The sequence below is a fragment of the Lachancea lanzarotensis genome, scaffold LALA0S07 (genome assembly GCF_000938715.1).
Source record: "Lachancea lanzarotensis genome assembly LALA0, scaffold LALA0S07, whole genome shotgun sequence".
NCBI lineage: Eukaryota > Fungi > Ascomycota > Saccharomycetes > Saccharomycetales > Saccharomycetaceae > Lachancea > Lachancea lanzarotensis.
Genome location: NW_019212885.1, coordinates 577,549 through 600,664, shown reverse-complemented (window position 1 = coordinate 600,664; position 23,116 = coordinate 577,549). Strand labels below are relative to the sequence as shown.

The window sequence follows — 23,116 nt, the reverse complement described above, 5'->3', positions numbered from 1 at the left end:
TTCAAACTGTCTTTCGATAACATCAAGATCCTACACGTTTCCACCGGTTTTTGAAATCTTGACGCTATTAAGAACACACGCCAACATTGTTTGCAGAATACCATGACCAGCTTGGTACGACGTTGCAATTTCGATGGCCATGAAATGATTTGATCAGTAATTGGCGTATAAACCACCCAGCAGACCAAACTTTCTCATAAAAGTAGCCTCTTGAAGCCCTCTTTAAGCCCAATTCAAGTATACTAATTATAATTCATCTTCATCTAGCATCAGGACTACCAGCCTCTTATAACTATCCCATCTCTTGTAATCCTTTCCTGATAACCGTTTGAGACGTTGGATGAGTATATTATTATTATATACTGTGTACTCGAAAACATTGAAATTTAAAGACTAAGTACCACTTGGCAAAGTGAAAGTCATCGTTCTAGCATTGAACTATCAGATCAGTTAGAGGTTTTTACACTAGCGGTTCGAGTTATGGCATTGATTGAGAGACTTCAAAGAAGAGCTTCTGATTGGGGCTTGTTGCCCAGGCTTTTGCAATTGCTGCCGAGATTGGCGATCATTAGTGGTATCATTGGGTTTGCATGGCTGGCTGTGTATCTCCCATTGGAAGGCGAATTCAGACGTACGTACATTTCAGAAAATGCGTTGATGCCTTCACAGGCCTACAGCTATTTCAGAGAAACTGAATGGAACTTACTGCGTGGCTATAGAACGCAAGTTAAAGATCTTGTCAACAAACATTCCGACGAAAGAAATGGTATTTTAGGTTCATGGCTGGAGGAAATTGGCGTTAAAACGGCTATTCATCACGATCCTGAGAACAGGGACACGCTGTACGGCGTGTGGAACGCTCCACGCGGAGATGGAACCGAGGCAATGGTCTTGGCAGCTCCCTGGTTTAACGGCGATGGGGAATTTAACATCGGTGGAGTCGCCTTGGCTACTGCTTTGACAAGATTTTTTTCAAGATGGCCTCTTTGGTCTAAAAATATTATTGTGGTCTTTAGTGAGGATACTAGGGCCAGTCTTTCATCGTGGTGCCATGCCTACCACAATAATTTGGATCTTACCGGAGGCTCCATTGAGTCTGCTGTTGTTCTAGACTACCCAGGCACCAATGACTATTTCAAATACGTTGAGATTTTTTACGCAGGCCTAAACGGTGAGCTCCCCAATCTGGATCTAGTCAACGTGGCGGTTCACGTCACAGAGCATGAAGGTATGAAAGTCTCGCTCAATGGCGCACCAGAATCCGAAATTGGTGAAGATGACTATCCTGGAAGAATGCAAAAAATGCTACTGGGTATTCGCAAAATGGCCCTAGCAGGCGTCCAAACTTGTTATGGTAACGAGGCCTTCAGTGGATACAGAATCCAATCAATCGTTCTCAGGGCGCGCGGAAAGGAAGGTCCATTCGACATCACTACTTTTGGAAGAGTGCCTGAGGCAGTCTTTCGGTCTGTGAACAATCTCCTTGAGAAATTTCATCAGTCGTTTTTTTTTTACCTTCTCCTGGCGCCTCGGTATTTTGTGTCGATTGCGAGCTATTTGCCGGCCGCTGTGGCCTATTCTGCGGCCTTCATTCTTGCAAGTCTTGATAACTTTCTCAAAAGCAACAAGCATTTACCCATGGGCGCAAATGCAGCTTTCCGCATTTCGTTAAATACGGCGACAACCTTTGTTGGATCTTTCTTGGCGTCGTTCTTCATCTCCCAAGTATTTCTTCAGTGGCAGAAGCCTCTTGCGCTTGTGTTAGCGTCGGGCCTACTTTCCTTGATTCCGCTGTTCCCTACAGACATTAAACTTTCTTTGGCACAATCCCACCAGCTCAAATCCATTGCGTTTTCATACCTCAGTGTTGTTCTGACATCTCTTTTGGTCGTGAACTTTGCTTTGGCCTTTGGCATCGGTCTTCTGGCGTTCCCAATGATTTTTTTGGCGAATACAGTGAGTCCAAGAACTGGAATTAAGAACACAGCATTGTTAGTACTCACTAATCCGTTCATTTGCAGCTGTCTGTTCGCTAATATTTTCGAATCGCAGTTACCAAACCTTGAGATAATTTCCAGACTGATTTCTGCTTGGAAAGAGCTTGGATGTTGGACTTGGTTTCTCATCTGCATTGGGTGGCTTCCAGCATGGATTACCGTCGCTATTTCGAGCTTACCTGCCGTTTTTGGTCAGAGCGTCGTCGATAAGACTAAACCTCTTGATGTTGACACTGACGCTGACGCTGACATCAAGAAGCTTCAATGATCTCGTGATCTGACGATATTTACTGTCAAAAAGAATTTTAGCCCGGACGACGTCGAAGTTACTAGAGATGAGCTCCATGCGCATATTCTTCACACAACTTGTGGAAGCTGATCTTTGGAATTCCCAGGTAATTGGGGCGACTCCATATCAATTGGGTTTACATGAATAAATTGGAGGGAGCAGTAACTAATGCTCAGAGAAAAACCAATAATGTGGAGTTTCTAATGCCTACGGTTGGAGAGGCGTTGGGTGAACACCAGAAAGACCTAAATGCAAAATTATTGTCTCGGGGAAGGTTAGATTTCATCAAATATTTGGAATCTGTCAAGGGTCAGCTCACGCAAGAACAATTTGAATTGGTTCGTTCAAGTGCCTTGGATTATAATAATCTCATGGCAACCAGTGACAAGCTACATGCCAAGAACATTGAAACCAAATATCTTCTGCTTAAAAGGCGATTTTTCTTAGCAGAAGACAATGTGGTTCGGGACCGTAAAAATTCCGACAGCCTTGTATGTGAACCGGACTCGATATTTGATTTGGTGCTTAGTGGACATGTAAAAAACGGACACATGCATTGGCGTCGTTTACACCGAAACTTAAAAATGCATTATGCCAATGTTACACGGGACTTTACCCAACTGTGCGTTCGTTACTGTTCGAAATGCAACGCCGAGAAGAAAATTCCTCCACAACAAAAATATCGTCATTATAACATTTACAGTGGGCTTCTGCCACTGGAGAGAGTACATGTTGAGCTTATTTCCCCACTAGCAGAACCTATCGAGGGTATTTATTCTCACATCTTATACTTTAGAGATTACCATTCACGATTTGTATGGATGCTACCCTTGAAATCCGATAACGTAAAGGATTTGACCGAGGCGTTCTCGACCTTTTTACTTTCATTACCACGAATTCCTATGTTCATCGAAACAGCTTCTGTGGATCGACAGCTCCTATTTGAAATATGTGAGAAAGTAGCTTGTGACTATTCTCTCACACTAGGTCTTGGAATGAGCTCATCTCGATTCTTTCAACGGAATGGAATCGCAAGGCTGCGACAACAGCTCAAGTCGAATTCAGTTCAATGTATAGCTTCATGGCCTATGTGTTTGAAAAACGGAGCTGCCGACCACAATCGATCCTATAACAACCGAGTCCAAGCTATACCGGGAAACCTTCTTCACAGCCAAGTTAGCGACTATGTCCGTCAATTCGAGCAGAAGCGTGAGAAATTGATAGAAAAGCTTTGTGCAACTAATGTTGTAGTGTTACGAAAAGGCGGGCGACGGCAGGGTTTACTTTACCTCGAAGACGAAACGACAGCTTTTCATATGCCAGATGAGGATTACAGCTCGACAGAATATGATACAGAGGGTCAATTTGATACGCCAATTAACAACGGATCTTCAAGAAGTTCTTCACCAAGAGCTCAATCGTTCATTGAACCCACATTTCCTTCATCTAGGACAGTTCAATTACTGTCAGACAAACCTGAGGTCGATCTCAGTCCAGATATTAGCCGGCGAGCTTCCGCCAGTGGCAGTGTCACAGAGCAGAATACTGATGATGTGATTAATGCATCTATTGTACTTTAAATATTAGTTATGATAATCAGATGAGTCCTTATGAAACGGGACTTTAAGTCGCCAGTACTTTAATGAATTTAATCGCGGTGAGCGTCCCAGAAATTTCCGTGAAATTCCTTCCAGGACTCAATCCACTCGGTTCCTGGTGCAAGGAAAGTTGTTCTCACATGGTATGTGCCGGGTACTTGATGGAATCCACTGCCTGGAACTGTGCAGATACCAGTGGCTTCCAGTAGTTCTTTACAGTAATATTCATCGGGAGCCATGCCTAAACTTTCAGCTTTGGCGATAGCCTTCTTTGATAAGTCAATCTTAGGAAACAAGTACATTGAACCCAAAGGCTTCTGACAAGAAACTCCCTCTAGGCTTTGGAATGCACGGTGTAACAAAGACGATCTGTGTTTGAGAGATTCATGGATTTCATTACGTTCTTTCTGATCTTGTTCATATGAAGGTTCACCTTCTCTGGGTGGACGAACCATCAAGTCCACCAGAGCCTGACCAGTCACCACAGAACATAGGGAGATCGAAGCTAGCTTCAATACAACTTGCTTTACTTCTTCGGAGAAACCTACCAGCTCCATGTACCCACCTCTTTGACCACACTCTCCCGAGAGGCCCTTGGAAATAGAATGTAGAGAAACTAATTGGACATTGTCGTAAGCGCCAGGTTGAGTCTTCTGTAAGACTCTGAGTACTTTCTTCATGGAAATGAACTCAACATCGTCAAAACCGTTCTCTTGGTACACTTCATCGGCGATGACGACAATTCCGTACTTGGCAGCGACCTCGAAAATGCCCTCGATGTTGTCCGCAGATAGAATAGCACCGGTAGGATTACCTGGGTTGATAACAACCATGGCATTTGGTTTGACGCCCCTTTCTATTGCTGATTTAACAACCTCTTCAATCTGGTGTGGATCTGTTGACCAGCCAGATTCTTCATCAAGAAAGTATGGCAGGGCTGTTGCGTTGTTCAATGCAAGTGTGGCGGTGTAAAGAGGGTACTGAGGAATGGGAATGAGACATCCGTTTTCAGGCCCGGAGCAGAAAAGCTGAAGAACATGCGCAACCGAGCCGGACGCGCCTGAAGTAAGGAAGATATCATTGGCATTGGCGGGTTCTCCATCACGTTTGGCAATGAAGTCAGCAACCGTTTGGCGGAATCCAGCGACACCTTGTGAATTAGAATAAGCTCCCACAGAACGGCCTACATCTTTCAGCATTCTCTGAGCACGCTCGATGACGTCGGGCTTGTAAAGTTTTGCCAAATCTTCAGGAGCCAATTGATTTACAATTTCTGGGTTCTGTAAAAGTGACACTACCTGTCGATAAAACGACAATGGTTTTTGGTCCAATTGCTGTGGGTTTCCGATATTGGCGTTAATGATTTTGGAGAATGGCAGGGATTCTGGGTTTTGGGCAAGTTGCTCCTTGAGTGACTCAGCAAGTAACGGAATGCGACCTCTGACTGCATATTTAGCATTGAGCACAAACTTGTTTATGTCTTCAACCGTTTTAGGAGGTGCTTTAGCGGGAACAGGCTCTCTTCCTAGCACAGCATTGACGCTAAATTGGCGCGAAGTAACGCTGTATGAGCAGTTCACGCAATGTTTAGGACCGCAACGTTGCACGTTTCTGAGTATTGCAATTCTGCTGATCATCGATGCGGATTTGGTATCTGACTTGAACGGTTCTATGGAGTTCGACTTAGGTCTCTTTCGAATGGTTTTTACAGCTGCTGTTCAAACGCGGTGAAGTCAAAATGCTTTTTCCCTAGCTAAAAATTTCACCGCTATTCCGTTGATCACACGTATGTGATTTTTTCAAGCCGTGATTTTGTATAACCCACTGAATTCTTCTCAATCGCTACTACTTATACGCGGTAAGTGTTGTTGTCGGATATTGAGTTTCGATAATACCAGCGGTAACTCAACGAGTGTCAGAATACATCAAACGCTAGATAAGCGCACTTCGTGTCAACCTTCCCCTTCAGACAAGATCTAGCGATACGGGTTTCCCACGTAATCGTGATATGTGAGGCAGTGATGGTAAAGATCAAACGCGGACATTAACATCCGCCATCACACATGACGAGCTCATGTTAGACGACTTCCGTGTGCTGTGACCGAAATCGGTTTTGTGGATGGCGGGGTGTTTTCACCCGCCAGAGGGACTGGCGAGATCTTCATGGATCATCAAACGCAAGTGTAGCGGTAGACGCTGGAGCTATCGAGACAAATATGTTCTGCTTAAACAGTTGCTTTGTCGAATAGTTAACTGTGCCCTTTTTCCTTCAACAGGGTATAAAGTAACGCTTTCTGATCCCGTTGCAGCGGAACGGGGAAATTTGCAGCATTGGGAAGCCGGCAGCACTGGGAAGCTTGTAGTGGCCGTTTCGGTGCCCGTTGTTTGCTTATTTGCTGCTTTTGGTGTATTCTCAGGAGAAATAAGTGTAGTGTAGAAGTGAGAACACTGGGCGGCAAATTTATGTTTTTATATCCTTTCCGACGGAAAAAATTAAGGGTCGCGTTTAATTGTAGCAATCACTAAATGGTACAGCGACAGACCTCAGTATGCTTAGCATTTAGTTGGGTGAGTCAAAGCACAATTGGAAGAAGATGTAAACGTTTGTTTGTCGTAATTTAAGTATTGATGCTTGTGGGGGGACCTGCCCGCCATGACTTCTTTGCCCATGACTCAATTGCCCACGAAAGGACCAAAATGTTAAAAACTCAAGAATGATTTTTGCTTCTAGTATAGAAAATCAAATCAACACAACAGGGAATATCTTCAGCAGTACAAAAAGAACACCTCCGACCTCGCAACACCAATGACTTGTTCATCGGTGTTGGTTTCTGTAACTTTTAAATCACTCTGAACGAGTGTGTCGCGTCTGCTAAACCATCGTCTCACAGCTCCTCCAAAAGAGCTGTATTCTTTTTTAACTTCCAAGTGAGTCAAGTACTTTCTGCTAAACATATACTTCCATAATCGCCGTTATGTTACCACACTTACCAGGTTTCGAAAGAATCTCGCTGTCACGAAGGGAAATAGTGATCTCAGAAAAACACAGTGTCCGAAGCCGTGGTCGGTCCAAGATCCGTTGGTTGTTCAGACCACAAGCCGAAGCGTAATTCTGTGAGCCGTCACACCCACAATTGATCCCAATCGCCGCAAGTACGTGGCTTTGGAAACCTGAATTCTCATAGCCGTTAGTAATACTCACCAACCACGAATTCTCAACTTTTCATCACTGTGAAGGATTAAACAATCGCTGTGGCCATCTCGACAAACGAATCCCACACTGCACAAGCTTCTGGTAGCCCCATGGATCCGTACGAGACCCTGGGTATAGCAGTAGATGCTTCCCAGGACGAAATCAGAAAAGCTTACAGACGGTTAGCGCTTCAGCACCACCCAGATAAAGTTTCAGATGAATCGCTGCGAGAAGAAAGTGAGATAAAATTCAAAGATATAGCGGCCGCTTACGAGCTGTTGAGTGATGAGCAGAAACGATCCAATTACGATCAATACGGCGATGCTGCTGGGTTTTCCAATGGATTTGGAGACGATTTCAGAGACGGAGATTTTGCCAGCTTTTTTGGTAATTTTTCCAACAATCACTACGGCAATGACTATAACGACGGGCCATCGCATCGCGAGTCTTATACACCGGATGCTCACGTACCGCTAACTTTATCAATGCAGGATCTCTACAATGGTAAAACAGTCAGATTTGAGTCCAAGCGGAACGTTGTGTGCAATCGGTGTGAAGGTATAGGTATCCGGAAAAAGGCTCGACATGCTCCTAAATGCACCCATTGCGAAGGGTCTGGGGTCAAGCAGAGACTCAAGAGGGTTGGTCCAGGGTTTGTTACTCGTGAAACTGTGACATGCGATCATTGCAATGGTTTGGGAAAAATTGTGCGGAAAGAGGACTTATGCAAAAGATGCCATGGTAAAAGAGTCGTGCAAGACACTAAAGTTCTCAATGTGTACATTCCCCGTGGATCGCGTCATAATGATAAAGTGGTCTTAAAAGGTGAAGCCGATGAAGAACCGGGCAAAACCGTGGGCGATCTAGTGTTTGATATCGATGAAGACAGTACCACAAGCAACTTAGAGCGGCGAGGATTCGACCTTCACACCAAATTGACAATCTCGTTATCTGACGCCCTTTGCGGTTTTGAGAAAGACCTGTGCGTTCATTTAGATGAGCGCGTAATAAGACTGAGGATACCTACGGGCCAAGTTTTGAGGCCAGGAAATTTTTTACGTCTTGCTAATGAAGGTTGGCCATTGGATGGTCAAGGAAGCAAATTCGGTGATATGTACGTTCAGATCAATATCGAGTTTCCACCCGACAATTGGTTCAGTGAGCGTCACGACTTACAAACGATCCGTAATATACTTCCGCAAGCGGGTTCGACTTCGAGTGCGTCCAGTTCTCAGAAGGTGACCGATTTCGTCAACACAGAATTCCCCGCTAACGTCGAAGTTGTGAAAAATTCCGACGATTTACCAACATATCTGCCTGAAGAGCCCGAGCAAGAGGGCCCTCAATGTGCGCAACAGTAATGACCGTCATGAAATTTTTGACTTTGCTAGTCTGTAAATAGCTTCCCCAAAATATTAAAACCTTGTACATACATAACAAAATACTAATCCAGGAGCGATTCAAGTTCCTTTACCGTGAGTCCCTCGCCACCATAAGTGGGCTCCAATTCTAATGATTCACTGCCATAATTATCCCCTTGTGCTGGTGTGTGTGGAAGTTGTGCATCACTTTGTTGACGTACATGATACCGTTTGCGTTCCTGATCATTTTCCTCTTCTTCATTGCCGGTGAAACCAAAATCCAATTCCAATAGTTGGCGAGATTTGAATGGGGCACTGGCATCGATGCCATCATCACCTTGTCCGTCACTGTCATCGTCGTCGCTGTAATACAGCCGCAGTGCCGGGCCTACGGGTGACCTTAGTTTTTCGAGCTCTTCGTCTGCAAATGGTGTATACGCACTTGGGATGTGCGGCAAAGGCTGTGGTCTGGGCGGTATGGTCTCGACTTCGCGGTCACTGCTGCTGTCGCTGTCGTTGTGTGATTGTTCCGGAATGAAGCCCAAGTTAGGTTTCGAGCTCAAGAGTCTCTGTAGGCCGTTACTACCGCCTTGAAGACGACCTAAGAGACCCGATTGAGCATCCTGATCGTTATTTGATTCTGTTTTTCCCTGGTCACGTGCTGAAAGCGTTCCCCGCAGTTTGGCCGCTATAGAGTCCGTTTCCAGCTCTTCATCCGGGTCGGATGCATCACTGTATGGCTCTTTTGTGTTCTCATCCACTGAATCTGGCAACACAAGACTTTTGAGGCGTGGTGCAGGGCCTGGTCGTGTTGACCCTATAAAACTGCCGGCAAAGTTCACCACGGGACGGCCTCTTTTCTTTTGCAAAGGTTCCTTCTGGGTCACCAAATTTGCTGTGCGGTTGTTGTCCTTACTTGCCAGCGGTTTCCTGCCCATTTCACGCCGTTGCGGCGATTTTTTGACATCCTTCAAGATCGAGGGTTGAGACCGGCTCAACAGATGTGTAGGCGTAACAGGCACATTGGAGGAAAACCAAACGCTATTTTCCTTGTCGTCACCTCCGGCCATGGCACTAAGCTAGGTTCTCGAGTGTGTTTAAAGATAGCTATGCTAGTTGTTGTTCGAGTGTTTAAAGAGATATATAGATGTGTTGTTAGATCAACGATTTCTTTAAAGATGTTTGTTTATGGTTTGTGGCTTTAAAGAATTTCGTGTGGAGGGATATAATAATCGAGGTAGCGTGACATCCATATCACGTGACAATTCAGCTGTGGTAAAAATAAGTGACGACTTTGCTAACTTCGTATTGGAAGGACACAAACTGAGTTTCAACGACGACAGGAGTACGTCTGAATTAAATTCGGGTGACTAGCTTGATCTGGATAGAGTAATGGTTATCCTTATGAACGGATGTGGTACATCAAAATGAATCACTATATACGTGTGAGTCGCTGGCTATTTCACGCACACAAGTATCTGATCTCTCGAGGTACCAAGTCTCAGTTTTGAGACGATATAGCTTATTTCCAATGCTCTTATTGCCTCCATATCTCGCTTTTTCTCAACATCTATTTCCACGTTTGTACGTGCTACGCTTTTATTGATGTAAGGTACTCATCTCATCTCATCTCATCTCATCATCTCATTAGCAGAAATGAAATATCATGGTAAAATCGTGTTTGGAAGTACTGGAATCGTTGCCCATTGACGTCCGCACAATCGGCCTCTTGGCGGGCAAACTGCGAAGCTCTACAAGATCTCAGGAACTGACATCGTTACTGCAACGCTACGAACTAACAAAAGAAACCAAGACACTGGAAAATATCATTCATTTTACGTATTTTCGATGCGAAAACAACCCATTGCCACCACATCTGTGCTTGTTCCGCAAACACTACGTAGAACTTCGAAACCACTGGCCACATGAACGCCATCGCAGCATCTTATCCATGGAAAACCCAAAGTCACAGTCCTTACGATTCCTGTGGACCAATGACAACCCTCGAGCGCTCACTGCAATGCGGTACGAGCTGCACCGCTGGGGCTCGTCTCAGACTGCAGAGGAACAGCACGAATCGTCTCTGCCTGAGCTCCAACGAAGTGTCCTCTTCCACGAGATTTTCCAGCATTACATGTTTCTCAAGAAGAACCCGAATCTTTGCAAAAATCGAAAGTCAGTCGCCATACCGATTGTGGAAATTCCGATGAAACCCTTGGGCCAAACAATTCCAGATTCAAGGATACGTAACATGTTCAAACGGAGAGTGGCTCACGTGTGGAACGTGCTGGCGCTCGAAAACCCAGCGCTTTCGCCCTCACAAGAAGCCTTGCTCACAGAAATAGTAAACGATCCTTTACCATCCGCCGCTGTTGCTAACCGTAGGTCCTTGCAGCGGATGTACCGACGCGCCTGCAAGGGTGCCTACGTGATACGGCCACATCCAGATCTTGGCCTCGAAATCCTGGAAAGTCCTTTGGTGAAACGACTTTAAGTTCTTTATGAGATTTGCATAGTTATAACGGCTGAGAGTGCTCAACCTCGAAGACCGTAAAATAAAATGGCATCTTCAATTTTTTTGGTTGTAAGAAACTCGATCAACAAGAACCAAAATTGCGAAACAAAAACAGATGCCTTGGAGCGCCTGAATCAAAAGGCCCAATTGGCAAGTATCACGTTCCCTATATCGTTCTGTGACTAACAACATGGCATTGAGACGGACAACGAGAACCACACACGTGACGACATTTTTCACTCAATTAGCTATATGAGTTGGCTAAATTCAAATTTTCTAGAGCAGCGACAATCATCGATGAGCGAGCTTTTGTCGTGCCAAGTACAAACAACAAGCGTTGTCTAACAGCTTCCGTCTCCCGTTGTGATGTCTTTCATTACCAGGAACATACTCGGGCTCCCAGCCAAAAGAAATTTCACGACTTTGACATCGTTTTCACCACTAAGATCAGGTATCATTCGTCCATCGGCATTGCAGACCAACAGCACAATTGGCTCCGAAGTGACAGGATCCGCTTTCCCCGGTTATCTAAACATGCTGATTGGTTTGACCCAAAGAAGATGGAAGAGTAGGGGAAACACTTATCAGCCGAGCACGTTGAAGAGAAAGAGAAGGGTAGGTTTTCTCGCGCGTGCTAAGAGTAAGCTAGGATACAAGGTCTTGAAAAGACGTCGGGAGAAAGGCAGATGGTACTTGACGCATTAGTACCGGGATGAGATCAATTTTGGTTATCAAAGTGACAATTAGTCACAAATTTTAGCATACATCATCTGTAAATAGATAAGACACTTGGAAAGAATTATGAGGATTTCAAGTATATCGAGTAACTTCCTAAGTTACTGAAAGTTGTTCCTATTGAAGTCAATTTCATATGTACAGGGGCTTCTCGAAAGTTTAAATTTTAGGCAAAGTCAATGACGATTCCGGGACCATGAGTGGATGTGAGAGTGGTTTGGCCCAGCAGACTAGGTCTCTTGGCCTTTTGGTTGGCTAGGGCGGTTTTCACGCCCTTTTGAGCAGCTACCAGGTTCTCCAGCATTTGCTTGTCAGAAAAGGAACACTTCCCCACAGCTACGCTAACACTGTTACCACGCTGTCTGAAGGGCAAAGAAGCCATGCTGCCTTCGAGTAACGATTCTAGATTGTCCGAAACGGTGCCCTTCTTCGCTGCAGGCAGCAAGCCACGAGGACCCAGAATACGACCAAGCTGCGATGCTAATGTAGATGCTATTTCAGGTGTTGCAAAACTTTTATCGAAGTCCACGGCCGTCTGGCCCGATTTTATCTGCTCTACGAGCTCAGTACCACCAACGAGATGGCAGTTGTATTTTTCACGAGCCAGCTTTGCCTGGTCTTCGTCGTTTGTGAAAACTGCCACTTTGACTTCTTTTAGAGCATTTGGGAATGATAGATTTCCACTCAAAAGTGGAGCTCCTCGTTCGGATATTACAGCAGTTGTCAGACTTAACGTCTGTTGAGACTGAGGCTGGCCGACCTCAGCTGCTCGCAAAAATCGCAGTGCCTTGTCTACAGGCATATAAAGCGGATGGTCACTTGCGGCCCGTCTGGCAGCCGCCTTACGTTGTGCCAAACGTCTGATTTCTCGTTTCTTCAGCTGATCTTTGCTTAATTTCGAAGTTGTAGAATTGCTTGCTTCTTCAGCAGAAAGACGTGGAAAAACCTGTAAGCATCTTGTTTGGTTTCTATTTACAAGTGCATTGACCTTGGTGCGCACCCTAGATAGCATTTGGGTCTTGACTGGGATAGTAATTCGATATGTCAACCTGACAGATTCAGCTTTTCAGTGAATCAATTGATGATTCTTCAGATTTTTTAATGACTACATATGAGAACTTGACGAATGTACTCGTGCTGAAAACAAGAAAAGTACTCGAAAGCGAATTACTGGGGTCGTGCATTTCGAGTATTCTGAAGCATTGAGAAGTCCCTTATGATTCGTGTTCTAGTTTATCATGTATATTCAACTGTTACCGCCTCTCTTCTTACCCTTCTTCAACTTATTGACGAAGTTTATCCATTTTGTTGGGATGCCTTGACTGTTGAGCAATTCGATAACAGTGGGTCCATGAGGACCCTGCACGGTAACCTCTGGGGTCTTGGGAGCTGTGGTGGTCTCGCCAATCGTAGTAGAGCCGCTGCATTTCTTTCGAAGCATTTCGGCCAATTTCTGTTCGTCGATTTGGAATTTGTCGAAATTCGAGACTTTCGTGACGACCTTACGGCCAATCTTCATCTCGGTGACTATCTGAACAGTTGGAATGCCACCCTTTAAAGGACTCTTGAACAAAGGTGTGCCATCTGGCTTGAGAACCACGAAGTGCTCCGAAAAGTTGCCCTTCAAGATGGGACTCATTATATTCGCTCTTGGAATGGTGCGCACGGCATTTTCCTTCTTGGCAGCACGGTTGACCACTGCATACAACACGTCGTCGAGTAGAACGGACGCTTTGTTTTCTGGACTCATAAGATTCTTCTGAGCGATGTAGCGATCCACACCGCTTTTAATTTCTTGCTGGGTAAAAAGGTGATCTATCTTGAGGTCGAGAGTTCTCAGAAAGTCCTTTGCGCTGCTGTTGGGCTTATACAACGTCACTGCGGTCATCATAGCAGGGCCGGCGTGATCTTGTGAGTGTTTCGATCCAGATTGACCGCCACCAGCTGGTGCGGCGACCCGGTAAGGTACAAAACTGACCAGTTCGGGCTTCGCTTCTTTGGAGACCGCGCCAACAACAACCAAGTCATCGCCTTTGCCCTTCAATTTCAGAAATCCTTCTTTTTCAAAATGCTTGAGAAACTTGGCGGTCTTGCGCCACGAAGTTCTTTTCATGTTCACCTGCGAAAGGTCCACTGGCGGCAGGTTGCGTAAGATATGGTTCGACACGAAACTCGAGCTGCTCACGGGCACATGAAAGTTCAGGTCCTGCGTCAACGTGTAGTACAAAGATCTGGTAAAAAAATGATCCACGTCTTCTGTGCTCAATTGCTCTAATTGTTCAGCCATATCGTCGATATCTGCGGACGGAGTTTCTCGGTATTCTACGTTTGGTTCTGTCTCTGCTTCTGCGTAGTTCTCATCAACACCAGATCCCAATACCCCTGTTTCTTCTTCTCCCTCTTCTTCTTCTTCTTCTTCTTCTTCTTCTTCTTCGCTTTCAGATTCGACAGATTCCCCAGGCTCTGGAGGCTCTACCTTCGCTTTGAATGTTTTGCAAAGCCCATCGTCCCAAGTATGAACGATTTCAACTGCCACTCCGGTTTCGCCGATGACACGACTATATGCTGGTAAATTGAGCTGAACGATCCCTATAGCCTTCACAACCCGCGGGGAACGTGTGCTGGCCACTCCTACCATTCGGGTCTTGACACATCTGGGATCGAACGGTGGTACTGTACCGGGAAGCATCAGATTGGCACCCTTCACAACTTTTTCCTCAACCACGTATTCATGGGCTAACACTACCGGAAGTAGCTCGGGCCACTGCCAGCACGTATACACCGTGGGGAACATCAAATCGCTGAACTTCTCTTTGAACCAGATAGGAACATTGTTTTCGTCTGTGAAAACTGTACCAGTGGTGAACTGGGTCTTAAATGTAGTTTGCTTCACCACTTGGGATGTAAAAGCATATTTGTCCAGTTGAGTTTGAGTTTGACATTGGGTTTGAGTTTTCTTGCGTTCCGAGTTCTTCAAGTTACTCAGGGCCTTGATTTGGGGATCTTTTTTGAACATTTTAGTGGTGGCAAGTGCCAGAGCTTCTGATCTTGAGTCACGATAACTTACAAGGTCCAGTTCAAATGGCCCAGCTGTTCCTGTGAAGCGACTTATTCAATGGTATTCGCCGAAAAGTCTTATTCACCTATCCTAACGTTGAAAGCTTCTGTTTTCACTGTGATCCAATTGTTGGCGTTGTTGCAGGTGAAGGAATCACTGATTGAGCGTCTTGAGTTGTTAAAGAGTTCTCAATGGGTCGTTCCGTAGCTTGTGCCTTGTTTTATAGATTTGAATAAATGCTAATGTAGCAATTCTTGGAATAGTTGTGAGTTAACGTGAAATGAGGTTGTTGTAGTTGTAAAAGATTAGTTTTCGTTACCTTGAAAGGTATTGTAGCTTTAAGAACTCTGAAGGTGAGGTCTAGTTTGTTGATCTAGGGAAGAGAAGCTAGTCTAAATCCAAGCAAGAAGAGAAACAAGTGAACAAAAGGGAAGAGACAGGATTTTGCATTATTTTTCAGTAAGTAGAGCATAACAAAGTGTTCATGTATGCAAAGACAGCAGAACCAGAGGCATTGCGGTTCAAGGGCAAAACCCAGCTTGGTATTCACCAAAGTGTAGTTTGGAACCCTCAATTGGCACTCTATTTGGTGGTTACAGGTAAGACTATTACCGTGAATCGGCAAACGGACAATCAACGCGTAGCTACCATAGTGTTGAAAGACGCTGAACAGGCCATTGCGTACCAATGGGACCGGGATACAGGCAAGCGGTTTGCCGTTTTCTATCGAAACGGTATCGCCAGAATCTACGACTGTACTACGGCCGGCGGTCAATTGCAAAAAGTGGTAAATATCGTGGAAACCCCGGCGTTGCATCCGGGTACACAAACCCAAAACGCAGCTTTGAGCTCCGCTGTATGGGCTACAGTGGCCTGGGATAGGTTTCCTGACACTTATGCGGTGTTAAATGTCGATGTGGCCGCTTTGATGCCGGATATGGTCCGTATTGTGCGAGATTCCAAGCAGATGAGCATGGCGCCAATGGGGCCGTGGGGCCCCGATCTGAGCCATCCAGAAGCCTCTGTGATCCTGTCACACAGCCAAGAAGACCGCTGCTACTTGCTCACGCTCGATGACTTGGTCACAGTGCGTTTCAGCAGCAAAATCGACCGGATGTGCAAAATTTTGCCGCCCAAGTACAAACACGGGCCGTTCGTGGGCGTTGCGCGCGACGGTACGCTCGAACACATACGTCTGCAATTCACGGAAGTTCCGCTTATGCGTGAGCTTGTCAAATGTTCCGGATACGTGCGGTTTTTGTGTGAATATATCATTGATCACATCTTGGTGTGCAAATCAGACCTCATAGATCCATTTGCACAGTTACTAGCGCGTCTAAAGGCTGCATATGGTGGCAGCGATCTATACACTCAGCTGTGTGAGGTCTTAGTGTCCGGATGTGTCGATCCAGCCCTAGAAGATTGGTTGTGCAACAGCGTAGGCGACAAGAACTTCAAGCGCTGGAAACAACTCTCGTCACGCATGTGCGGGGACCTCAACAACGTTCTGACGCTGGCAATAGTGCCAGCGTGCGAGCGTTTGATCTTGGCTTGTGAAAGGTTGCAGGGCATCCACAAGAGCCTAAAACTACAGAAACTCAAGGAAAGCGGCGAATTCGACCCTACGAAATTGTCCAGCCCGGAAATTGACGTATTCCTGCACGAATGCCAGGAGATGCTGGCAGATACGCTGCGACTGGTGGAATATGTGAATGCCGATGCTGTACTACACGCGATTTTTGAAGAGTGGTTTTTCGACATAGTGATGGAGTGCGTGGACGAAGATTACAAGAGAAAGCCCGACGCCGAGAAGAAGTACAACAGCAACAACAGACCGGTGCAATTAGAGCAGTACTTGAAACTGTGCTGGACGTCGTCGTCGTCATCGTCTTATGGGATTGCTGATCATGGCCTAAACGCTTTGGAAAACCGGGCACGTGACCGATTGGTCACGTGCGCCAGTAAACTTGATCGTCTTTATACGGTGCCCTGGGTACTGGAGCTGGTCCAAGTGACCCGCAGTGGAGCTACGGAACCACACATACAGGTGTGGGATGCCATTGTGGATGAAATGAACGCAGACTGCGTCTTCGTGGCAAGTCAAATCATCGGGCATGCGGCAGATCACGCGAACACGAGCAGCAGCAGCACTATTGTCTCTGTTGCCAGACGATGTGCTCCCAATAACAACAACAATACAGCCACATCCGTCGAAATGGTCTGGGAACTGGTTCCTGATTCGTCCGAACCTCCATCACCACCGTCGTCGTTGTCTTCTTCTCCGGCCCCCGCTGTCGATGCCACCTTCATCACTTCCCACGACGATGGCAGTCCCGCCCTGGTCGTTCTCCACGACCGTGACACTCTCACCACGCTAGCAATACATCGGTCATCACTGGTCCCAACTCATTTTACGCTGACCGGTTCCTCGCAGCGTTTGAGGCAAGGAACGACGCCATTGTTCACAACCGTAGCTGCCACCAGCCTCCACTCCTGCGCTTCGAGTGCCCTGCTCTCGGTTCACAGCACATCTGCAATGGCAGTCTACGAAATGTCATGTGACCAGCACAGATGTGGTGGTGGTCGAGCTTAAGGCTCCGGACGCCCTCGCCCATGCTTACGAATGTAACGTGGTAAGCATGCGAGATTGCACCATGCCACACACGTCTCTACAGGGCCAAAACGAGTGTCTTTTGAACGAATGTGGTGGTTGTGGTTGACAGTCATTTTTTTGTTGTGGTGGTGGATGATGACGCTGTTCAAGTGTATTATTAACCAAACGAGAGGGCAAGAGAATTAAACGCAGACGAAGGATGAACGCTGGGTGGGGCCGGAAAAGAGTATATATGGGGCCCCAGATCGACGAGGGATTTTAACTGATCTCCCGGGCAATTTTTGCAGCATCTTACTGTCAGAATTACAAGGAATTAGCTATTTCAGCAAGCCAAAAGCCATTGACACTAATATTTGAGGCCGAACCAGTGTGTGAAAAAATCCGTCACGTGAAGAAGTTTCCCACAGGCTATAGTCCACAAGATGTCAAATTTAGATGCCCTAGAGGCCGAATTCGGTCGTGAAAAGAAGGACGAAACAAGAGTGACGGCCGCCAATGCTGACTCGGACAGCTTCGAATATAACGAGGGTGCCGATCAGTCAAAAAACCTCGACCTAGGCGGAGGATCCGGTCAAACTACCAAAGACCACGGGAAATACGGCTCCGGTTGGGGTTCGAATTACGGTTCCTCCAGCGGCGTGCCACACATTCCTGCGTATGAAGAGCCCAAAGTGGACTTGAAAGACTGGTATGACGATAAGTTGAGACCTTACTTGACGGTGCGCAGTGTCATTTCGTACGTACACAGCTTGTTCCCGTTTTTGAACTGGATCCACCACTACAACGTGCGCTGGTTGTACCAGGACGTGGTGGCTGGTATCACCGTGGGATGTGTGCTGGTGCCACAATCGATGTCTTACGCTCAGATCGCCCTTTTGCCTCCACAATTTGGTCTGTATTCGTCGTTCATCGGGGCGATGATTTACTCGTTTTTCGCTACCAGCAAAGACGTGTGCATTGGGCCTGTGGCCGTAATGTCACTGCAAACCGCTAAAGTGGTGACCGCTGTGTTGGCCAAGTATCCTCAAGATTCGGAAGTCACGGGTCCAATTATTGCCACAGCGCTGGCGCTGTTGTGTGGGATCATCGCTCTGGGTTTGGGCGTCCTGAGACTAGGGTTTTTGGTAGAGCTCATCTCGACAACCGCGGTGGGAGGATTTATGACGGGCTCTGCGCTCAACATCATTGCAGGACAGGTTCCTGCGTTGATGGGTTACAACAAGCTGGTGAACACTCGTACCAGCACGTACAAGGTGATCATAGAGACGCTCAAGCACTTGCCCAACACCAAGTTGGACGCTGCGTTTGGTTTGGTGCCACTGTTCATTCTGTATCTGTGGAAATGGTTCTGCAATACCGCTGGCCCCAAGCTCGTGGAGCGCTACAGTAGACGCCAACGCACTTCCACGATCTGGCGGGCTGTTTTCTTCTACTCCCAGGCTCTTCGTAACGCCGTGGTTATCATAGTTTGCACCGCGATCGCCTGGGGTATTAGCCACAACAAGAAAACGGCTCCAATCTCTCTTTTGGGTAAAGTTCCATCGGGTCTGAAAGACGTTGGTGTCATGAAGGTTCCTGAAGGTTTACTGGCAAAGATTGCTCCAGAATTGCCCGCCTCCGTCATCGTGTTGCTCTTGGAACACATCGCCATCTCCAAGGCTTTCGGTAGAGTCAACGACTACCGTGTGGTACCCGACCAAGAGCTCATTGCCATTGGTGCGACCAACTTGATTGGTACTTTTTTCAACGCTTATCCAGCTACGGGTTCGTTCTCTAGATCCGCTTTGAAGGCTAAATGTAACGTCAGCACTCCTTTGTCGGGTCTTTTCTCTGGTGCATGTGTGTTGATCGCCATCTACTGTCTAACTTCTGCTTTCCGCTTCATTCCAAAGGCCACTTTGAGTGCAGTTATTATTCACGCGGTTAGCGACTTGTTTGCATCCTACCAGACCACCTGGGGATTTTTCCGTACCAGTCCACCAGATTTCGTGTGTTTCATTGTGACCGTTTTTATCACTGTTTTCAGTAGTATCGAAAATGGTATCTATTTCGCTATGTGTTGGTCTGTTGCCGTGTTGTTGTGGAAAGTGGCTTTCCCAAGCGGTCAATTTTTGGGCCGTGTTGACGTTGCCGAAGTTATCAATCCTGTGATCACTGGCGGTGACCATGGTGATTCCAACGAGGGTCAATTGAACTCGGACGGTAGCGTTATTGGATCATACTCCGACGTGTGGCCTGAATACAAGCTCAAGGGTCAAACTGATATCGAAACTGCCGCTCCTATAATAGGCGAGGAGCTGAAACGCACGGCTACTCTAGCTCCTAGAACGGGATCCAGCGTCAAATTCCACACCAAATGGGTTCCATTTGACCAGTACAACAGAGAAGTCAACCCCGGTGTCATTGTGCGTCCTCCTCCTCCAGGTGTTATAGTCTTCCGCCCCAGCGAAAGTTGGACCTACATCAACTGTTCCCGCCAATACAACGCTATTTTCGACGAGGTGACGCGCCTCACTCGCAGAGGCCGTCTGTACCTGCCAAATTCTGGCAACAAGCGTTGGAACGACCCTGGCGAATGGACTCCTCCTACGTTTTACAAGAAGTTGTTCAAAAATAAGAGATCTGGGGGTGCCAATGCCAGTGGCTACGGCGCCCACGACGACGGAAATGAAGCTGTTGTTGTGAGGGACGACCGTCCCGTCCTGCGCGTTATCGCTTTTGACTGGTCGCAAGTGGCACAAGCCGATGCTACGGGTCTGCAGACTTTGGTGGATCTACGTAAGGCCGTGAACCAATACGCCGATCGCCAAGTCGAGTTCCATTTCAGCGGGATCATCTCCCCGTGGATCAAGCGTGGTTTGATCAACGTTGGTTTCGGAACCGTCAACGCAGAATACTCTGATGAGTCGCTGCTGGCCGGCCACGCAAGCTACCATGTGCTCAAGGCGTCTCCCCTAACCGCTTCCGATCCCGTTGACGATACTGAGTCTCGTCAAAACGCCATCTACAGCGCCTCTGGCACCAACAATCCGTTCTTCCATCTGGAGATGCCAGATTTTGCCCAATGGGATTTGGCACACGAGTCTCTTTGAGCTTGCCCTAGGATGTCAAGAAAAGGGCCTGATGTTTTGCAGATACTACTAATTACAACATAATCTTACTTTAAATTCACGTTACCTTCTACTAAAACGCAGTTTTCTGAACTTGTTCTTGTTCCTATCTTTCGAATTTTGACTAGTAGTCTTTGTCGGTCTTTACTCGCTTATCTGCTTTCTACAAGTTATTAGATTATAAGGTGTCTTTAAAGAGCCACAACTTCCATTATATCTGACTTTTTTGGTAGCGGAGTTATGAAGTTGTCGTTGATGCGATAAAGCTATAAAGATCCTATAAGTAAAGTTCGTTTTTGTTAACCTTACGGGTGGTGGTCTTATAAAGTTCGAGTTAACACTAGCATATATATATATTTCATCAGATCATTGAACAAAGTAAGAGGGCCCTCTTGAGATTAGAGAATCGCTCGAGAGATAGATACCGTTAAAGTAAGGAAACTAGGCCGTCAAAGTCAGTGAACTTCGTTATTTCGACCGATCTAGACGGTGGTTAGGATTAGTTGGTCAGTGAGACACAGCTAGAGCCAAGAAAACAGACGGGAGTGACATTACTAGGATATTGAAGCCCTACTGAAGCTCGAAAGTATAATTGAAGATATTATACACACTCAGTGGGAACTATGAGAGGTTCCATATCGTCTTGCGCCGAAGAGGTACCACAAACAAACGATACGTATACAGGACTGGCTGGTGTGGTTGTAGCCAGCGAGATACAGGACCAACAAGAGGAATGTAGAAGATTGTCGTACGGATCAACGAGCTCGACGTCAAAGATAGGCAATGTTGGCGTCCATGCCAGAGAATTTGAAAGCGAAACAGATGGATTGATCACTGGAGACCAGCAAAAACCCGAATTCTGCGCTGCGAAAATCCAAATTATCATGACTTCGATGTATCTGGGCATTTTCCTCGCGGCTCTCGATGGCACCATCGTTTCTACGCTTATGACTCACATAGCATCTGAATTTCAGGCGCTACCTAACATCTCGTGGATTGCTACAGGGTATCTGCTGTCCACCTCGTGTTTCCAGCCGTTGTACGGGAAAATATCGGATGTGTTGGGTCGCAAACCTATGCTTGTGTTCAGTAACGTTCTTTTTGGCCTGGGGTGTTTGATCTGTGGATGCAGCAACAATTTGTGGTTTCTGGTCACTGGCCGTTTTGTCACCGGTATTGGAGGAGGCGGTTTGACCTCTTTGGCCAGCATAACTACCAGTGACATTGTGCCGCTACGTGACCGTGCCCTTTACCAGGGAATGTGCAACTTGTTTTTTGCGATAGGTACTAGTTGTGGTGGTTTGGTTGGTGGGTTTTTCGGCGAACACGGTGGTGGTTGGCGTGTAGCATTTTGGATCCAGATCCCGGTCTGCATCGTTAGTTGCATCCTGATCATCGCATATTTGGATTTACCACCTCGTCATCCAAATGGAGGCGAACTGCAAACCTCGTACAAGCAAAGATTGCAAAAACTCGACTGGCAAGGTGCCATTTCGCTTGTGACAGCGCTGTTTTTGTTCATGCTTACTTCTTCGCTTGGTGGAAAAGAGATTCCTTACAACTCTAAACTTTTCCTATTGTTGTGCATCCTAACGGTGATTGCCGGCGCGGTATTTGTGGGTATCGAAACGTATCTCACGTCAGACCCAATTTTGCCCGTATCCTTTCTGAAGGACAGATCGGTATGCGCCGGTAGCTTAGCAAACTTCTTTTGCGTTATGGGGATGATCACGGTAAACTTCTACTTACCAATTTACTATGCAAGTGTTATGAATATGGGCCCAACCGATGTGGGGAAAAGATCTGTACCCAGTTTCATCAGCATTGCCCTTGGATCCTTGGGGGCCGGTTACTACATGAAAAGAACTGGCAAATACTATTGGTTTACACTACTAGGATGTTTGATAGTGATCCTAGGTCTCCTACAGGTTAATTTCATCAGTGCTACTACGCCTGTATGGCAACAGTATTTGTTGCAAGTGACCCCTGGGCTGGGTGTATCTATCTTGATTACCGTGACATTACTTGCGATGATCGCAGCGGTACCACATGAGCATCAAGCGGCTACCACGTCTATCTCATACGCGTTTAGATCGACAGGTTGTACTCTGGGTGTTTCTCTTGGTGCTGCTATATTCGGTAATCGTCTCAACAACCAGCTTGATGTCAAAGTATTGAGTTTGGTGTCTGAAGAGCATTCTGAGGCTGAGCTACGAATGATAATTTCTAAAGCTGCTCATTCAGCAGAATGGATACATCGAGAGGCTCCGCACTTTGTGCAGGCGACGCTAATCGAATGCTACCATTATGCTTGCAAAGCGACTTTCAAGTTCTGCCTTGTTGTTGCGATATTAGCTTCGATCAGTTGCATTTTCATTAAAGAACACAGACTGCATACGTCGATCAGTCGGGACAAGTAGCCAGGACGAGTAGCCAGGACAAGCAGCCAGGACAAGTAGCCAGCCAGGACGTTTGGTTGTTGACAAGATCAAGAAGATTTACAAAATAGACATCCGCCAGCCAAGGCAGAGAGATCTACATGGTGATTTTGAAGGATCCATTTATGAGAGTCTACGTATAAGAGACGCCAGGAATAGCTTCACAGGGCTCTTGAGGTTAGTGGAACTGGCATGGTTTTGACTTGGG

At 46.4% G+C, this 23,116-nt stretch overlaps 12 protein-coding genes across 12 annotated transcripts; 8 read left to right on the top strand and 4 right to left on the bottom strand.

Moving 5' to 3' along the window:
- Positions 1-480: 480 nt before the first annotated feature.
- GAA1 (LALA0S07e06282g1_1) lies at positions 481-2,265 on the top strand (the record flags this gene model as incomplete). The annotated part of the gene is made up of 1 exon (XM_022771599.1): positions 481-2,265. One exon carries the CDS (start codon positions 481-483, stop codon positions 2,263-2,265), a length of 1,785 nt encoding a protein of 594 aa, XP_022629490.1.
- Positions 2,266-2,426: 161 nt separating this feature from the next.
- Positions 2,427-3,866, top strand: FOB1 (LALA0S07e06260g1_1; the record flags this gene model as incomplete). Its single annotated transcript, XM_022771597.1, has 1 exon — positions 2,427-3,866. One exon carries the CDS (start codon positions 2,427-2,429, stop codon positions 3,864-3,866), a length of 1,440 nt encoding a protein of 479 aa, XP_022629489.1.
- Positions 3,867-3,934: 68 nt separating this feature from the next.
- On the bottom strand, positions 3,935-5,521 carry ALT1 (LALA0S07e06238g1_1; the record flags this gene model as incomplete). The annotated part of the gene is made up of 1 exon (XM_022771596.1): positions 3,935-5,521. One exon carries the CDS (start codon positions 5,519-5,521, stop codon positions 3,935-3,937), a length of 1,587 nt encoding a protein of 528 aa, XP_022629488.1.
- Positions 5,522-7,187: 1,666 nt separating this feature from the next.
- Positions 7,188-8,438, top strand: XDJ1 (LALA0S07e06216g1_1; the record flags this gene model as incomplete). Its single annotated transcript, XM_022771595.1, has 1 exon — positions 7,188-8,438. One exon carries the CDS (start codon positions 7,188-7,190, stop codon positions 8,436-8,438), a length of 1,251 nt encoding a protein of 416 aa, XP_022629487.1.
- An 83-nt stretch (positions 8,439-8,521) lies between these two features.
- Positions 8,522-9,508, bottom strand: PDS1 (LALA0S07e06194g1_1; the record flags this gene model as incomplete). The annotated part of the gene is made up of 1 exon (XM_022771594.1): positions 8,522-9,508. One exon carries the CDS (start codon positions 9,506-9,508, stop codon positions 8,522-8,524), a length of 987 nt encoding a protein of 328 aa, XP_022629486.1.
- Positions 9,509-10,104: 596 nt separating this feature from the next.
- GEP5 (LALA0S07e06172g1_1) lies at positions 10,105-10,932 on the top strand (the record flags this gene model as incomplete). Its single annotated transcript, XM_022771593.1, has 1 exon — positions 10,105-10,932. The coding sequence occupies one exon, from the start codon at positions 10,105-10,107 to the stop codon at positions 10,930-10,932; it is 828 nt and encodes a 275-aa protein (XP_022629485.1).
- A 387-nt stretch (positions 10,933-11,319) lies between these two features.
- On the top strand, positions 11,320-11,658 carry MRX14 (LALA0S07e06150g1_1; the record flags this gene model as incomplete). The annotated part of the gene is made up of 1 exon (XM_022771592.1): positions 11,320-11,658. One exon carries the CDS (start codon positions 11,320-11,322, stop codon positions 11,656-11,658), a length of 339 nt encoding a protein of 112 aa, XP_022629484.1.
- Positions 11,659-11,854: 196 nt separating this feature from the next.
- MRPL1 (LALA0S07e06128g1_1) lies at positions 11,855-12,700 on the bottom strand (the record flags this gene model as incomplete). The annotated part of the gene is made up of 1 exon (XM_022771591.1): positions 11,855-12,700. The coding sequence occupies one exon, from the start codon at positions 12,698-12,700 to the stop codon at positions 11,855-11,857; it is 846 nt and encodes a 281-aa protein (XP_022629483.1).
- A 234-nt stretch (positions 12,701-12,934) lies between these two features.
- Positions 12,935-14,704, bottom strand: TMA64 (LALA0S07e06106g1_1; the record flags this gene model as incomplete). The annotated part of the gene is made up of 1 exon (XM_022771590.1): positions 12,935-14,704. One exon carries the CDS (start codon positions 14,702-14,704, stop codon positions 12,935-12,937), a length of 1,770 nt encoding a protein of 589 aa, XP_022629482.1.
- A 526-nt stretch (positions 14,705-15,230) lies between these two features.
- Positions 15,231-17,339, top strand: APC4 (LALA0S07e06084g1_1; the record flags this gene model as incomplete). Its single annotated transcript, XM_022771589.1, has 1 exon — positions 15,231-17,339. The coding sequence occupies one exon, from the start codon at positions 15,231-15,233 to the stop codon at positions 17,337-17,339; it is 2,109 nt and encodes a 702-aa protein (XP_022629481.1).
- A 443-nt stretch (positions 17,340-17,782) lies between these two features.
- On the top strand, positions 17,783-20,452 carry SUL2 (LALA0S07e06062g1_1; the record flags this gene model as incomplete). The annotated part of the gene is made up of 1 exon (XM_022771588.1): positions 17,783-20,452. One exon carries the CDS (start codon positions 17,783-17,785, stop codon positions 20,450-20,452), a length of 2,670 nt encoding a protein of 889 aa, XP_022629480.1.
- Positions 20,453-21,093: 641 nt separating this feature from the next.
- On the top strand, positions 21,094-22,890 carry VBA4 (LALA0S07e06040g1_1; the record flags this gene model as incomplete). The annotated part of the gene is made up of 1 exon (XM_022771586.1): positions 21,094-22,890. The coding sequence occupies one exon, from the start codon at positions 21,094-21,096 to the stop codon at positions 22,888-22,890; it is 1,797 nt and encodes a 598-aa protein (XP_022629479.1).
- Positions 22,891-23,116: the final 226 nt, after the last annotated feature.